At 49.4% G+C, this 17,500-nt stretch overlaps 1 protein-coding gene across 2 annotated transcripts in view; it reads right to left on the bottom strand.

Moving 5' to 3' along the window:
- tpp2 (tripeptidyl peptidase 2) overlaps positions 1-17,500 on the bottom strand; it is a 106,576-nt gene that overhangs the window by 54,751 nt on the left and 34,325 nt on the right. For both annotated transcript variants that reach the window (XM_052517437.1, XM_052517438.1), the window contains exons 12-14: positions 14,313-14,484; positions 14,032-14,189; positions 1,859-1,935 (exon numbers count right to left, since the gene is read on the bottom strand). In XM_052517437.1, the coding sequence (XP_052373397.1) occupies positions 1,859-1,935; positions 14,032-14,189; positions 14,313-14,484 (407 nt within the window). The remainder of the gene's footprint in view (positions 1-1,858; positions 1,936-14,031; positions 14,190-14,312; positions 14,485-17,500) is intronic.

Here is a 17,500-nt window from a genome sequence, read left to right as displayed (position 1 = left end):
TGTGGCCCTCAGGAACTCTACAGAGACACAGGGGACATCTGTGAACAGAACCTCCTGACTGTGGCCCTGAGGAACTCTACAGAGAGACATCTGTGAACAGAACCTCCTGACTGTGGCCCTCAGGATCTCTACAGAGACACATCTGTGAACAGAACCACCTGACTGTGGCCCTCAGGAACTCTACAGAGACACAGGGGACATCTGTGAACAGAACCTCCTGACTGTGGCCCTCAGGAATTCTACTCAGGACAACACAACACCATCCACTAGACTAGAGCAGAGAGACAGGGGACATACCGTACTCAGGACAACACCATTCACTAGACTAGAGCAGAGAGACAGGGGACATACCGTACTCAGGACAACACAACACCATTCACTAGACTAGAGCAGAGAGACAGGGGACATACCGTACTCAGGACAACACAACACCATTCACTAGACTAGAGCAGAGAGACAGAGGACATACCGTACTCAGGACAACACCATTCACTAGACTAGAGCAGAGAGACAGGGGACATACCGTACTTAGGACAACACAACACCATTCACTAGACTAGAGCAGAGACACAGGGGACATACCGTACTCAGGACAACACAACACCATTCACTAGGCTAGAGCAGAGAGACAGGGGACATACCGTACTCAGGACAACACAACACCATTCACTAGACTAGAGCAGAGAGACAGGGGACATACCGTACTCAGGACAACACAACACCATTCACTAGACTAGAGCAGAGAGACAGGGGACATACCGTACTCAGGACAACACCATTCACTAGACTAGAGCAGAGAGACAGGGGACATACCGTGCTCAGGACAACACCATTCACTAGACTAGAGCAGAGATACAGGGGACATACCGTACTCAGGACAACACAACACCATTCACTAGACTAGAGCAGAGAGACAGGGGACATACCGTACTCGGGACAACACAACACCATTCACTAGACTAGAGCAGAGAGACAGGGGACATACCGTACTCAGGACAACACAACACCATTCACTAGACTAGAGCAGAGAGACAGGGGACATACCGTACTCAGGACAACAACACCATTCACTAGACTAGAGCAGAGAGACAGGGGACATACCGTACTCAGGACAACAACACCATTCACTAGACTAGAGCAGAGAGACAGGGGACATACCGTACTCGGGACAACACCATTCACTAGACTAGAGCAGAGAGACAGGGGACATACCGTACTCAGGACAACACAACACCATTCACTAGACTAGAGCAGAGAGACAGGGGACATACCGTACTCAGGACAACACCATTCACTAGGCTTGGGGCGGTATTCAGATTGTCAAACTGACTGTGTAACATACCGGGATATCCGGTAATACCGGCATTAAACACAAGGGGGCGCTGTTTATTTTCAAATCCCATTGGAGTTTCTGTAGTCTGAAGGTTAGCAATGCTAACAAGTACATGTAAAATCCCATTGGAGTTTCTGTAGTCTGAAGGTTAGCAATGCTAACAAGTACATGTAAAATCCCATTGGAGTTTCTGTAGTCTGAAGGTTAGCAATGCTAACAAGTACATGTAAAATCCCATTTAGGAAGAAGCTAAACACGTAGCTAGAAAGCTAACTAGCTACTGAACTCATTTTAAACAGTTTCACTTGATTGTGTTGTATAGAAGTATTGATTGTGTTGTACAGAAGTATTGATTGTGTTGTACAGAAGTATTGATTGTGTTGTACAGAAGTATTGATTGTGTTGAACAGAAGTATTGATTGTGTTGTACAGAAGTATTGATTGTACAGAAGTATTGATTGTGTTGAACAGAAGTATTGATTGTATAGAAGTATTGATTGTGTTGTACAGACGTCGTGGTCTTACTTGGTGGGGATGATAACCGTGATGGGGACTCTGAACAGAGGGCCAGAGCTGGGGGACGCTGTGTCATAACCACACACCTGAAACACAACAGGTCCACTACTGGATTAAATACTGGACATCCTCCTCTCTCTCTCTTCCTGAAACAGGTCCAATACTGGATTAAATACTGGACTCTCTCTCTCTCTCTCTCTCCTCTCCGTACCTCAGTATAAACCAGTCCCTCTCTCTCCTCTCCGTACCTCAGTATAATGCAGTCCCTCTCTCTCTCCTCTCCGTACCTCAGTATAAACCAGTCCCCCTCTCCTCTCTGTACCTCAGTATAAACCAGTCCCTCCCTCTCCTCTCCGTACCTCAGTATAAACCAGTCCCTCTCTCTCCTCTCCGTACCTCAGTATAAACCAGTCCCTCTCTCTCCTCTCCGTACCTCAGTATAAACCAGTCCCTCTCTCTCCTCTCCGTACCTCAGTATAATGCAGTCCCTCTCTCTCCTCTCCGTCCCTCAGTATAATGCAGTCCCTCTCTCTCTCTCCTCTCCGTACCTCAGTATAAACCAGTCCCTCTCTCTCCTCTCCGTACCTCAGTATAATGCAGTCCCTCTCTCTCCTCTCCGTCCCTCAGTATAAACCAGTCCCTCTCTCTCTCTCCTCTCCGTACCTCAGTATAAACCAGTCCCTCTCTCTCCTCTCCGTACCTCAGTATAATGCAGTCCCTCTCTCTCCTCTCCGTACCTCAGTATAAACCAGTCCCTCTCTCCTCTCTGTACCTCAGTATAAACCAGTCCCTCGCTCTCCTCTCCGTACCACAGTATGAACCAGTCCCTCTCTCTCCTCTCCGTACCTCAGTATAAACCAGTCCCTCTCTCCTCTCTGTACCTCAGTATAAACCAGTCCCTCTCTCTCCTCTCCGTACCTCAGTATAAACCAGTCCCTCTCTCCTCTCCGTACCTCAGTATAAACCAGTCCCCCTCTCTCTCTCTCTCTCCTCTCCGTACCTCAGTATAATGCAGTCCCTCTCTCTCCTCTCCGTCCCTCAGTATAAACCAGTCCCTCCCTCTCCTCTCCGTCCCTCAGTATAAACCAGTCCCTCTCTCTCCTCTCCGTACCTCAATATAAACCAGTCCCTCGCTCTCCTCTCTGTACCTCAGTATAAACCAGTCCCTCCCTCTCCTCTCCGTACCTCAGTATAAACCAGTCCCTCTCTCTCCTCTCCGTACCTCAGTATAAACCAGTCCCTCTCTCCTCTCAGTACCTCAGTATAAACCAGTCCCTCTCTCTCCTCTCCGTACCTCAGTATAAACCAGTCCCTCTCTCTCTCCTCTCTGTACCTCAGTATAAACCAGTCCCTCTCTCTCCTCTCCGTACCTCAGTATAAACCAGTCCCTCTCTCTCCTCTCCGTACCTCAGTATGAACCAGTCCCTCTCTCTCTCCTCTCTGTACCTCAGTATAAACCAGTCCCTCTCTCTCCTCTCCGTACCTCAGTATGAACCAGTCCCTCTCTCTCTCCTCTCCGTACCTCAGTATAATGCAGTCCCTCTCTCTCCTCTCCGTGCCTCAGTATAAACCAGTCCCTCTCTCTCCTCTCTGTACCTCAGTATAAACCAGTCCCTCTCTCTCCTCTCAGTACCTCAGTATAAACCAGTCCCTCTCTCCTCTCCGTACCTCAGTATAAACCAGTCCCTCTCTCTCCTCTCCGTACCTCAGTATGAACCAGTCCCTCTCTCTCCTCTCCGTACCTCAGTATAAACCAGTCCCCCTCTCCTCTCCGTACCTCAGTATAAATCAGTCCCTCTCTCTCCTCTCCGTACCTCAGTATAATGCAGTCCCTCTCTCCTCTCCGTACCTCAGTATAAACCAGTCCCTCTCTCTCCTCTCCGTACCTCAGTATAAACCAGTCCCTCTCTCTCCTCTCCGTACCTCAGTATAAACCAGTCCCACTCTCTCCTCTCCGTCCCTCAGTATAAACCAGTCCCTCTCTCTCCTCTCCGTACCTCAGTATAAACCAGTCCCTCTCTCTCTCCTCTCCGTACCTCAGTATAAACCAGTCCCTCTCTCTCCTCTCCGTACCTCAGTATAAACCAGTCCCTCTCTCTCCTCTCCGTACCTCAGTATAAACCAGTCCCTCTCTCTCCTCTCCGTACCTCAGTATAAACCAGTCCCCCTCTCCTCTCCGTACCTCAGTATAAATCAGTCCCTCTCTCTCCTCTCCGTACCTCAGTATAATGCAGTCCCTCTCTCCTCTCCGTACCTCAGTATAAACCAGTCCCTCTCTCTCCTCTCCGTACCTCAGTATAAACCAGTCCCTCTCTCTCCTCTCCGTACCTCAGTATAAACCAGTCCCACTCTCTCCTCTCCGTCCCTCAGTATAAACCAGTCCCTCTCTCTCCTCTCCGTACCTCAGTATAAACCAGTCCCTCTCTCTCTCCTCTCCGTACCTCAGTATAAACCAGTCCCTCTCTCTCCTCTCCGTCCCTCAGTATAATGCAGTCCCTCTCTCTCCTCTCCGTACCTCAGTATAAACCAGTCCCTCTCTCTCCTCTCCGTCCCTCAGTATAATGCAGTCCCTCTCTCTCCTCTCCGTACCTCAGTATAAACCAGTCCCTCTCTCTCCTCTCCGTCCCTCAGTATAAACCAGTCCCTCTCTCTCTCTCCTCTCCGTACCTCAGTATAAACCAGTCCCTCTCTCTCCTCTCCGTACCTCAGTATAATGCAGTCCCTCTCTCTCCTCTCCGTACCTCAGTATAAACCAGTCCCTCTCTCCTCTCTGTACCTCAGTATAAACCAGTCCCTCGCTCTCCTCTCCGTACCACAGTATGAACCAGTCCCTCTCTCTCCTCTCCGTACCTCAGTATAAACCAGTCCCTCTCTCCTCTCTGTACCTCAGTATAAACCAGTCCCCCTCTCTCTCTCTCTCTCCTCTCCGTACCTCAGTATAATGCAGTCCCTCTCTCTCCTCTCCGTCCCTCAGTATAAACCAGTCCCTCCCTCCTCTCTGTACCTCAGTATAAACCAGTCCCTCTCTCTCCTCTCCGTACCTCAGTATAAACCAGTCCCTCTCTCTCTCCTCTCTGTACCTCAGTATAAACCAGTCCCTCTCTCTCCTCTCCGTACCTCAGTATGAACCAGTCCCTCTCTCTCCTCTCCGTACCTCAGTATAAACCAGTCCCTCTCTCCTCTCTGTACCTCAGTATAAACCAGTCCCTCTCTCTCCTCTCCGTACCTCAGTATGAACCAGTCCCTCTCTCTCCTCTCCGTACCTCAGTATAAACCAGTCCCTCTCTCCTCTCCGTACCTCAGTATAAACCAGTCCCTCTCTCCTCTCCGTACCTCAGTATAAACCAGTCCCTCTCTCCTCTCCGTACCTCAGTATAAACCAGTCCCTCGCTCTCCTCTCCGTACCTCAGTATGAACCAGTCCCTCTCTCTCCTCTCCGTACCTCAGTATAAACCAGTCCCTCTCTCCTCTCCGTACCTCAGTATGAACCAGTCCCTCTCTCTCCTCTCCGTACCTCAGTATAATGCAGTCCCTCTCTCCTCTCCGTACCCCAGTATAAACCAGTCCCTCTCTCTCTCCTCTCTGTACCTCAGTATAAACCAGTCCCTCTCTCTCCTCTCCGTACCTCAGTATAATGCAGTCCCTCTCTCCTCTCCGTACCTCAGTATAAACCAGTCCCTCTCTCTCCTCTCCGTACCTCAGTATAAACCAGTCCCTCTCTCTCCTCTCCGTACCTCAGTATAAACCAGTCCCTCTCTCTCCTCTCCGTACCTCAGTATAAACCAGTCCCTCTCTCTCCTCTCCGTACCTCAGTATGAACCAGTCCCTCTCTCTCTCCTCTCCGTACCTCAGTATAATGCAGTCCCTCTCTCTCCTCTCCGTACCTCAGTATAATGCAGTCCCTCTCTCTCTCCTCTCCGTACCTCAGTATAATGCAGTCCCTCTCTCTCCTCTCCGTCCCTCAGTATAAACCAGTCCCTCTCTCTCCTCTCCGTCCCTCAGTATAAACCAGTCCCTCTCTCTCCTCTCCGTACCTCAGTATAAACCAGTCCCTCTCTCTCCTCTCCGTACCTCAGTATAATGCAGTCCCTCTCTCTCTCCTCTCCGTACCTCAGTATAAACCAGTCCCTCTCTCCTCTCCGTACCTCAGTATAAACCAGTTCCTCTCTCTCCTCTCCGTACCTCAGTATAAACCAGTCCCTCTCTCTCCTCTCCGTACCTCAGTATAAACCAGTCCCTCTCTCCTCTCCGTACCTCAGTATAAACCAGTCCCTCTCTCTCCTCTCCGTACCTCAGTATAAACCAGTCCCTCTCTCTCCTCTCCGTACCTCAGTATAAACCAGTCCCTCTCTCCTCTCCGTACCTCAGTATAAACCAGTCCCTCTCGCTCTCCTCTCCGTACCTCAGTATAAACCAGTCCCTCTCTCTCCTCTCCGTACCTCAGTATAAACCAGTCCCTCCCTCTCCGTACCTCAGTATAAACCAGTCCCTCCCTCTCCTCTCCGTACCTCAGTATAAACCAGTCCCTCCCTCTCCTCTCCGTACCTCAGTATAAACCAGTCCCTCTCTCTCTCCTCTCTGTACCTCAGTATAAACCAGTCCCTCCCTCTCCGTACCTCAATATAAACCAGTCCCTCTCTCTCTCCTCTCTGTACCTCAGTATAAACCAGTCCCTCTCTCTCCTCTCTGTACCTCAGTATAAACCAGTCCCTCTCTCTCCTCTCCGTACCTCAATATAAACCAGTCCCTCTCTCTCTCCTCTCTGTACCTCAGTATAAACCAGTCCCTCTCTCTCCTCTCTGTACCTCAATATAAACCAGTCCCTCTCTCTCCTCTCTGTACCTCAGTATAAACCAGTCCCTCTCTCTCCTCTCCGTCCCTCAGTATAAACCAGTCCCTCTCTCTCCTCTCCGTACCTCAGTATAAACCAGTCCCTCTCTCTCCTCTCCGTACCTCAGTATGAACCAGTCCCTCTCTCTCCTCTCCGTACCTCAGTATAATGCAGTCCCTCTCTCTCCTCTCCGTACCTCAGTATAAACCAGTCCCTCTCTCTCCTCTCCGTACCTCAGTATAAACCAGTCCCTCTCTCTCTCCTCTCTGTACCTCAGTATAAACCAGTCCCTCTCTCTCCTCTCCGTACCTCAGTATAAACCAGTCCCTCTCTCTCTCCTCTCCGTACCTCAGTATAAACCAGTCCCTCTCTCTCCTCTCCGTACCCCAGTATAAACCAGTCCCTCTCTCTCTCCTCTCTGTACCTCAGTATAAACCAGTCCCTCTCTCTCCTCTCTCCGTACCTCAGTATAAACCAGTCTCTCTCTCTCCTCTCCGTACCTCAGTATAAACCAGTCCCTCTCTCTCTCTCCTCTCCGTCCCTCAGTATAAACCAGTCCCTCTCTCTCTCCTCTCCGTACCTCAGTATAATGCAGTCCCTCTCTCTCCTCTCTGTACCTCAGTATAAACCAGTCCCTCTCTCTCCTCTCCGTACCCCAGTATAAACCAGTCCCTCTCTCTCTCCTCTCCGTACCTCAGTATAAACCAGTCCCTCTCTCTCTCCTCTCCGTACCTCAGTATAAACCAGTCCCTCTCTCTCCTCTCCGTCCCTCAGTATAAACCAGTCCCTCTCTCTCTCTCCTCTCCGTACCTCAGTATAATGCAGTCCCTCTCTCTCCTCTCTGTACCTCAGTATAAACCAGTCCCTCTCTCTCCTCTCCGTACCTCAGTATAAACCAGTCCCTCTCTCTCCCCTCTCCGTACCTCAGTATAAACCAGTCCCTCTCTCTCCTCTCCGTACCTCAGTATAAACCAGTCTCTCTCTCTCCTCTCCGTACCTCAGTATAAACCAGTCCCTCTCTCTCCTCTCCGTACCTCAGTATAAACCAGTCTCTCTCTCTCCTCTCCGTACCTCAGTATAAACCAGTCCCTCTCTCTCTCTCCTCTCCGTCCCTCAGTATAAACCAGTCCCTCCCTCTCTCTCCTCTCCGTACCTCAGTATAAACCAGTCCCTCCCTCTCCTCTCCGTACCTCAGTATAAACCAGTCCCTCTCCGTACCTCAGTATAAACCAGTCCCTCTCTCTCCTCTCCGTACCTCAGTATAAACCAGTCCCTCTCTCTCCTCTCCGTACCTCAGTATAATGCAGTCCCTCTCTCCTCTCCGTACCTCAGTATAAACCAGTCCCTCTCTCTCCTCTCCGTACCTCAGTATAAACCAGTCCCTCTCTCCTCTCCGTACCTCAGTATAAACCAGTCCCTCTCTCCCCTCTCCGTACCTCAGTATAAACCAGTCCCTCTCTCCTCTCCGTACCTCAGTATAAACCAGTCCCTCTCTCTCCTCTCCGTACCTCAGTATAAACCAGTCCCTCTCTCTCCTCTCCGTACCTCAGTATAAACCAGTCCCTCGCTCTCCTCTCCGTACCTCAGTATAAACCAGTCCCTCGCTCTCCTCTCCGTACCTCAGTATAAACCAGTCCCTCTCTCTCCTCTCCGTGCCTCAGTATGAACCAGTCCCTCTCTCTCCTCTCCGTACCTCAGTATAAACCAGTCCCTCTCTCTCCTCTCCGTACCTCAGTATAAACCAGTCCCTCTCTCTCCTCTCCGTCCCTCAGTATAATGCAGTCCCTCTCTCTCCTCTCCGTACCTCAGTATAAACCAGTCCCTCTCTCTCCTCTCCGTACCTCAGTATAAACCAGTCCCTCTCTCTCCTCTCCGTACCTCAGTATAAACCAGTCCCTCTCTCTCTCTCCTCTCCGTCCCTCAATATAAACCAGTCCCTCTCTCTCCTCTCCGTACCTCAGTATGAACCAGTCCCTCTCTCTCTCCTCTCCGTACCTCAGTATAAACCAGTCCCTCTCTCTCTCCTCTCCGTCCCTCAGTATAATGCAGTCCCTCTCTCTCCTCTCCGTACCTCAGTATAATGCAGTCCCTCTCTCTCTCCTCTCCGTACCTCAGTATAAACCAGTCCCTCTCTCCTCTCTGTACCTCAGTATAAACCAGTCCCCCTCTCTCTCTCTCTCTCTCCTCTCCGTACCTCAGTATAATGCAGTCCCTCTCTCTCCTCTCCGTACCTCAGTATAAACCAGTCCCTCTCTCCTCTCTGTACCTCAGTATAAACCAGTCCCCCTCTCTCTCTCTCTCTCTCCTCTCCGTACCTCAGTATAATGCAGTCCCTCTCTCTCCTCTCCGTCCCTCAGTATAAACCAGTCCCTCCCTCTCCTCTCCGTACCTCAGTATAAACCAGTCCCTCTCTCTCCTCTCCGTACCTCAGTATAAACCAGTCCCTCTCTCTCTCCTAAATCAAATCAAATCAAATCAAATTTATTTATATAGCCCTTCGTACATCAGCTGATATCTCAAAGTGCTGTACAGAAACCCAGCCTAAAACCCCAAACAGCAAACAATGCAGGTGTAAAAGCACTCCTCTCTGTACCTCAGTATAAACCAGTCCCTCTCTCTCCTCTCCGTACCTCAGTATAAACCAGTCCCTCTCTCTCCTCTCCGTACCTCAGTATAAACCAGTCCCTCTCTCTCCTCTCCGTACCTCAGTATAAACCAGTCCCTCTCTCTCCTCTCCGTACCTCAGTATAAACCAGTCCCTCTCTCTCCTCTCCGTACCTCAGTATAAACCAGTCCCTCTCTCTCCTCTCCGTACCTCAGTATGAACCAGTCCCTCTCTCTCTCCTCTCCGTACCTCAGTATAATGCAGTCCCTCTCTCTCCTCTCCGTGCCTCAGTATAAACCAGTCCCTCTCTCTCCTCTCCGTACCTCAGTATAAACCAGTCCCTCTCTCCTCTCTGTACCTCAGTATAAACCAGTCCCTCTCTCTCCTCTCCGTACCTCAGTATAAACCAGTCCCTCTCTCTCCTCTCCGTACCTCAGTATAAACCAGTCCCTCTCTCTCCTCTCCGTACCTCAGTATAAACCAGTCCCTCTCTCTCCTCTCCGTACCTCAGTATGAACCAGTCCCTCTCTCTCTCCTCTCCGTACCTCAGTATAATGCAGTCCCTCTCTCTCCTCTCCGTGCCTCAGTATAAACCAGTCCCTCTCTCTCCTCTCCGTACCTCAGTATAAACCAGTCCCTCTCTCTCCTCTCCGTACCTCAGTATAAACCAGTCCCTCTCTCCTCTCTGTACCTCAGTATAAACCAGTCCCTCTCTCTCCTCTCCGTACCTCAGTATAAACCAGTCCCTCTCTCTCCTCTCCGTACCTCAGTATAAACCAGTCCCTCTCTCTCCTCTCCGTACCTCAGTATAATGCAGTCCCTCTCTCCTCTCCGTACCTCAGTATAAACCAGTCCCTCTCTCTCCGTACCTCAGTATAAACCAGTCCCTCCCCCTCTCCTCTCCGTACCTCAGTATAAACCAGTCCCTCTCTCTCCGTACCTCAGTATAAACCAGTCCCTCTCTCTCCTCTCCGTACCTCAGTATAAACCAGTCCCTCTCTCTCCTCTCCGTACCTCAGTATAAACCAGTCCCTCTCTCTCCTCTCCGTACCTCAGTATGAACCAGTCCCTCTCTCTCTCCTCTCCGTACCTCAGTATAAACCAGTCCCTCTCTCTCCTCTCCGTCCCTCAGTATAATGCAGTCCCTCTCTCTCCTCTCCGTACCTCAGTATAATGCAGTCCCTCTCTCTCTCCTCTCCGTACCTCAGTATAAACCAGTCCCTCTCTCTCCTCTCCGTACCTCAGTATAAACCAGTCCCTCTCTCTCCTCTCCGTCCCTCAGTATAAACCAGTCCCTCTCTCTCCTCTCCGTACCTCAGTATAAACCAGTCCCTCTCTCTCCTCTCCGTACCTCAGTATAATGCAGTCCCTCTCTCTCTCCTCTCCGTACCTCAGTATAAACCAGTCCCTCTCTCTCTCTCTCTCTCTCCTCTCCGTACCTCAGTATAAACCAGTCCCTCTCTCCTCTCCGTACCTCAGTATAAACCAGTCCCTCTCTCTCCTCTCCGTACCTCAGTATAAACCAGTCCCTCTCTCTCTCCTCTCCGTACCTCAGTATAATGCAGTCCCTCTCTCTCTCCTCTCCGTACCTCAGTATAATGCAGTCCCTCTCTCTCCTCTCCGTGCCTCAGTATAAACCAGTCCCTCTCTCTCCTCTCCGTACCTCAGTATAAACCAGTCCCTCTCTCTCCTCTCCGTACCTCAGTATAAACCAGTCCCTCTCTCCTCTCCGTACCTCAGTATAAACCAGTCCCTCTCTCTCCTCTCCGTACCTCAGTATAAACCAGTCCCTCTCTCTCCTCTCCGTACCTCAGTATAAACCAGTCCCTCTCTCTCCTCTCCGTACCTCAGTATAAACCAGTCCCTCTCTCCTCTCCGTACCTCAGTATAAACCAGTCCCTCTCTCTCCTCTCCGTACCTCAGTATAAACCAGTCCCTCTCTCTCCTCTCCGTACCTCAGTATAAACCAGTCCCTCTCTCTCCTCTCCGTACCTCAGTATAAACCAGTCCCTCTCTCCTCTCCGTACCTCAGTATAAACCAGTCCCTCTCTCTCTCTCCGTACCTCAGTATAAACCAGTCCCTCTCTCTCCTCTCCGTACCTCAGTATAAACCAGTCCCTCCCTCTCCGTACCTCAGTATAAACCAGTCCCTCCTCTCCTCTCCGTACCTCAGTATAAACCAGTCCCTCCCTCTCCTCTCCGTACCTCAGTATAAACCAGTCCCTCTCTCTCTCCTCTCTGTACCTCAGTATAAACCAGTCCCTCCCTCTCCGTACCTCAATATAAACCAGTCCCTCTCTCTCTCCTCTCTGTACCTCAGTATAAACCAGTCCCTCTCTCTCCTCTCCGTACCTCAGTATAAACCAGTCCCTCTCTCTCCTCTCCGTACCTCAGTATAAACCAGTCCCTCTCTCTCTCCTCTCTGTACCTCAGTATAAACCAGTCCCTCTCTCTCCTCTCTCCGTACCTCAGTATAAACCAGTCCCTCTCTCTCTCTCTCCGTACCTCAGTATAAACCAGTCCCTCTCTCTCCTCTCCGTACCCCAGTATAAACCAGTCCCTCTCTCTCTCCTCTCTGTACCTCAGTATAAACCAGTCCCTCTCTCCCCTCTCCGTACCTCAGTATAAACCAGTCCCTCTCTCTCCTCTCAGTACCTCAGTATAAACCAGTCCCTCTCTCTCCTCTCCGTACCCCAGTATAAACCAGTCCCTCTCTCTCTCCTCTCTGTACCCCAGTATAAACCAGTCCCTCTCTCTCCTCTCCGTCCCTCAGTATAAACCAGTCCCTCTCTCTCCTCTCCGTACCTCAGTATAAACCAGTCCCCCTCTCTCTCTCCTCTCCGTACCTCAGTATAAACCAGTCCCTCCCTCTCTCTCCTCTCCGTACCTCAGTATAAACCAGTCCCCCTCTCCTCTCTGTACCTCAGTATAAACCAGTCCCTCTCTCCCCTCTCCGTACCTCAGTATAAACCAGTCCCTCTCTCTCCTCTCAGTACCTCAGTATAAACCAGTCCCTCTCTCTCCTCTCCGTACCCCAGTATAAACCAGTCCCTCTCTCTCTCCTCTCTGTACCTCAGTATAAACCAGTCCCTCCCTCTCTCTCCTCTCCGTACCTCAGTATAAACCAGTCCCTCTCTCTCTCCTCTCTGTACCTCAGTATGAACCAGTCCCTCTCTCTCCTCTCCGTACCTCAGTATAAACCAGTCCCTCTCTCTCCTCTCAGTACCTCAGTATAAACCAGTCCCTCTCTCTCCTCTCCGTACCTCAGTATAAACCAGTCCCTCTCTCTCCTCTCCGTACCTCAGTATAAACCAGTCCCTCTCTCTCCTCTCCGTACCTCAGTATAAACCAGTCCCTCTCTCTCTCTCTCCGTCCCTCAGTATAAACCAGTCCCTCCCTCTCTCTCCTCTCCGTACCTCAGTATAAACCAGTCCCTCTCTCTCCTCTCCGTACCTCAGTATAAACCAGTCCCTCTCTCCTCTCCGTACCTCAGTATAAACCAGTCCCTCTCTCTCCTCTCCGTACCTCAGTATAAACCAGTCCCTCCCCCTCTCCTCTCCGTACCTCAGTATAAACCAGTCCCTCTCTCTCCTCTCCGTACCTCAGTATAAACCAGTCCCTCTCTCTCCTCTCCGTACCTCAGTATAAACCAGTCTCTCTCTCCTCTCCGTACCTCAGTATAAACCAGTCCCTCTCTCTCTCTCCTCTCCGTCCCTCAGTATAAACCAGTCCCTCCCTCTCTCTCCTCTCCGTACCTCAGTATAAACCAGTCCCTCTCTCTCCTCTCCGTACCTCAGTATAAACCAGTCCCTCTCTCTCCTCTCAGTACCTCAGTATAAACCAGTCCCTCTCTCTCCTCTCCGTACCCCAGTATAAACCAGTCCCTCTCTCTCCTCTCCGTACCTCAGTATAAACCAGTCCCTCTCTCTCTCCTCTCCGTACCTCAGTATAAACCAGTCCCTCTCTCTCCTCTCCGTACCTCAGTATAAACCAGTCCCTCCCTCTCTCTCCTCTCCGTCCCTCAGTATAAACCAGTCCCTCTCTCTCTCTCCTCTCCGTACCTCAGTATAAACCAGTCTCTCTCTCTCCTCTCAGTACCTCAGTATAAACCAGTCCCTCTCTCTCCTCTCCGTACCCCAGTATAAACCAGTCCCTCTCTCTCCTCTCCGTACCTCAGTATAAACCAGTCCCTCTCTCTCTCCTCTCCGTACCTCAGTATAAACCAGTCTCTCTCTCTCCTCTCCGTACCTCAGTATAAACCAGTCCCTCTCTCTCTCTCCTCTCCGTCCCTCAGTATAAACCAGTCCCTCTCTCTCTCTCCTCTCCGTACCTCAGTATAAACCAGTCCCTCTCTCTCCTCTCTGTACCTCAGTATAAACCAGTCCCTCTCTCTCCTCTCCGTACCTCAGTATAAACCAGTCCCCCTCTCCTCTCCGTACCTCAGTATAAACCAGTCCCTCTCTCTCCTCTCTGTACCTCAGTATAAACCAGTCCCTCTCTCTCCTCTCCGTACCTCAGTATAAACCAGTCCCTCTCTCTCCTCTCCGTACCTCAGTATAAACCAGTCCCTCCCTCTCTCTCCTCTCCGTCCCTCAGTATAAACCAGTCCCTCTCTCTCTCTCCTCTCCGTACCTCAGTATAAACCAGTCTCTCTCTCTCCTCTCCGTCCCTCAGTATAAACCAGTCCCTCTCTCTCTCTCTCTCCGTACCTCAGTATAAACCAGTTCCTCCCCCTCCTCTCCGTACCTCAGTATAATGCAGTCCCTCTCGGAGCCCCAGGGGATCGACTCTGACGTTGACATGACGACACTGGTTCATGAGCTCCAGGTGGGAGGGACACTGCACCCAGGAGGCGGAGCATGTCAGGGCCAGGTGCAGTTGCAGAGAAATACGCTCCGTGTTCTCTGTCAAACAGGAAGTAGAATGGACCAATTAATAGAACTAAAGAGGACAGACCGACCACGCAGTGTGTGTGTGTGTGTGTGTGTGTGTGTGTGTGTGTGTGTGTGTGTGTGTGTGTGTAATACCGGTATTTTCGGGGAAAACGGGTTCAATGCCGACCCCGTGGTCGGAGGGGGACAGGACCTGGGTGGGGTCTCGGAGGTAGATGCCTCGCTGCGTTCCCACGGTAACAGTGAAGCCCAGGTTAGCGGTGGGGAGAGAGGCATGCTGGGTCAGGTAGTCTACAGCTCTGTCCACCTGTAAAAAGCACAGAGAAACCAGTTAAATTCCACTATACAGTAGACACTAGTTCTCCACTATACAGTAAACACTAGTTCTCCACTATACAGTAGACACTAGTTCTCTACTATACAGTAGACACTAGTTCTCCACTATAGAGTAGACACTAGTTCTCCACTATACAGTAGACACTAGTTCTCCACTATACAGTAGACACTAGTTCTCCACTATACAGTAGACACTAGTTCTCCACTATAGAGTAGACACTAGTTCTCCACTATACAGTAGACACTAGTTCTCCACTATACAGTAGACACTAGTTCTCCACTATAGAGTAGACACTAGTTCTCCACTATAGAGTAGACACTAGTTCTCCACTATAGAGTAGACACTAGTTCTCCACTATAGAGTAGACACTAGTTCTCCACTATAGAGTAGACACTAGTTCTCCACTATAGAGTAGACACTAGTTCTCCACTATAGAGTAGACACTAGTTCTCCACTATAGAGTAGACACTAGTTCTCCACTATAGAGTAGACACTAGTTCTCCACTATAGAGTAGACACTAGTTCTCCACTATAGAGTAGACACTAGTTCTCCACTATAGAGTAGACACTAGTTCTCCACTATAGAGTAGACACTAGTTCTCCACTATAGAGTAGACACTAGTTCTCCACTATAGAGTAGACACTAGTTCTCCACTATAGAGTAGACACTAGTTCTCCACTATAGAGTAGACACTAGTTCTCCACTATACAGTAGACACTAGTTCTCCGCTATAGAGTAGACACTAGTTCTCCGCTATAGAGTAGACACTAGTTCTCCGCTATAGAGTAGACACTAGTTCTCCGCTATAGAGTAGACACTAGTTCTCCGCTATAGAGTAGACACTAGTTCTCCGCTATAGAGTAGACACTAGTTCTCCGCTATACAGTAGACACTAGTTCTCCGCTATACAGTAGACACTAGTTCTCCGCTATACAGTAGACACTAGTTCTCCGCTATACAGTAGACACTAGTTCTCCGCTATACAGTAGACACTAGTTCTCCGCTATACAGTAGACACTAGTTCTCCGCTATACAGTAGACACTAGTTCTCCGCTATACAGTAGACACTAGTTCTCCGCTATACAGTAGACACTAGTTCTCCGCTATACAGTAGACACTAGTTCTCCGCTATACAGTAGACACTAGTTCACTATACAGTAGACACTAGTTCTACACTATACAGTAGACACTAGCTGACTATACAGTAGACACTAGTTCTCCGCTATACAGTAGACACTAGTTCTCCGCTATACAGTAGACACTAGTTCTCCGCTATACAGTAGACACTAGTTCTCCGCTATACAGTAGACACTAGTTCTCCGCTATACAGTAGACACTAGTTCTCCGCTATACAGTAGACACTAGTTCTCCGCTATACAGTAGACACTAGTTCTCCGCTATACAGTAGACACTAGTTCTCCGCTATACAGTAGACACTAGTTCTCCGCTATACAGTAGACACTAGTTCTCCGCTATACAGTAGACACTAGTTCTCCGCTATACAGTAGACACTAGTTCTCCGCTATACAGTAGACACTAGTTCTCCGCTATACAGTAGACACTAGTTCTCCGCTATACAGTAGACACTAGTTCTCCGCTATACAGTAGACACTAGTTCTCCGCTATACAGTAGACACTAGTTCTCCGCTATACAGTAGACACTAGTTCTCCGCTATACAGTAGACACTAGTTCTCCGCTATACAGTAGACACTAGTTCTCCGCTATACAGTAGACACTAGTTCTCCGCTATACAGTAGACACTAGTTCTCCGCTATACAGTAGACACTAGTTCTCCGCTATACAGTAGACACTAGTTCTCCGCTATACAGTAGACACTAGTTCTCCGCTATACAGTAGACACTAGTTCTCCGCTATACAGTAGACACTAGTTCTCCGCTATACAGTAGACACTAGTTCTCCGCTATACAGTAGACACTAGTTCTCCGCTATACAGTAGACACTAGTTCTACGCTATAGAGTAGACACTAGTTCTACACTATAGAGTAGACACTAGTTCTACACTATAGAGTAGACACTAGTTCTCCACTATACAGTAGACACTAGTTCTCCGCTATAGAGTAGACACTAGTTCTCCGCTATACAGTAGACACTAGTTCTCCGCTATACAGTAGACACTAGTTCTCCGCTATACAGTAGACACTAGTTCTCCGCTATACAGTAGATACTAGTTCTCCGCTATACAGTAGACACTAGTTCTCCGCTATAGAGTAGACACTAGTTCTCCGCTATAGAGTAGACACTAGTTCTCCGCTATAGAGTAGACACTAGTTCTCCACTATAGAGTAGACACTAGTTCTCCACTATAGAGTAGACACTAGTTCTCCACTATAGAGTAGACACTAGTTCTCCACTATAGAGTAGACACTAGTTCTCCACTATAGAGTAGACACTAGTTCTCCACTATAGAGTAGACACTAGTTCTCCACTATAGAGTAGACACTAGTTCTCCACTATAGAGTAGACACTAGTTCTCCACTATAGAGTAGACACTAGTTCTCCACTATAGAGTAGACACTAGTTCTCCACTATAGAGTAGACACTAGTTCTCCACTATAGAGTAGACACTAGTTCTCCACTATAGAGTAGACACTAGTTCTCCACTATAGAGTAGACACTAGTTCTCCGCTATACAGTAGACACTAGTTCTCCGCTATAGAGTAGACACTAGTTCTCCGCTATACAGTAGACACTAGTTCTCCGCTATACAGTAGACACTAGTTCTCCGCTATAGAGTAGACACTAGTTCTCCGCTATACAGTAGACACTAGTTCTCCGCTATACAGTAGACACTAGTTCTCCGCTATAGAGTAGACACTAGTTCTCCGCTATAGAGTAGACACTAGTTCTCCGCTATAGAGTAGACACTAGTTCTCCGCTATACAGTAGACACTAGTTCTCCGCTATACAGTAGACACTAGTTCTCCGCTATACAGTAGACACTAGTTCTCCGCTATACAGTAGAC

This window comes from Oncorhynchus keta, unplaced genomic scaffold (assembly GCF_023373465.1).
Source record: "Oncorhynchus keta strain PuntledgeMale-10-30-2019 unplaced genomic scaffold, Oket_V2 Un_scaffold_785_pilon_pilon, whole genome shotgun sequence".
In the NCBI taxonomy this organism is placed as follows: domain Eukaryota; kingdom Metazoa; phylum Chordata; class Actinopteri; order Salmoniformes; family Salmonidae; genus Oncorhynchus; species Oncorhynchus keta.
The sequence above is the reverse complement of the archived record's forward strand: the minus strand, read 5'-3'. Positions and strand labels throughout refer to the sequence as shown.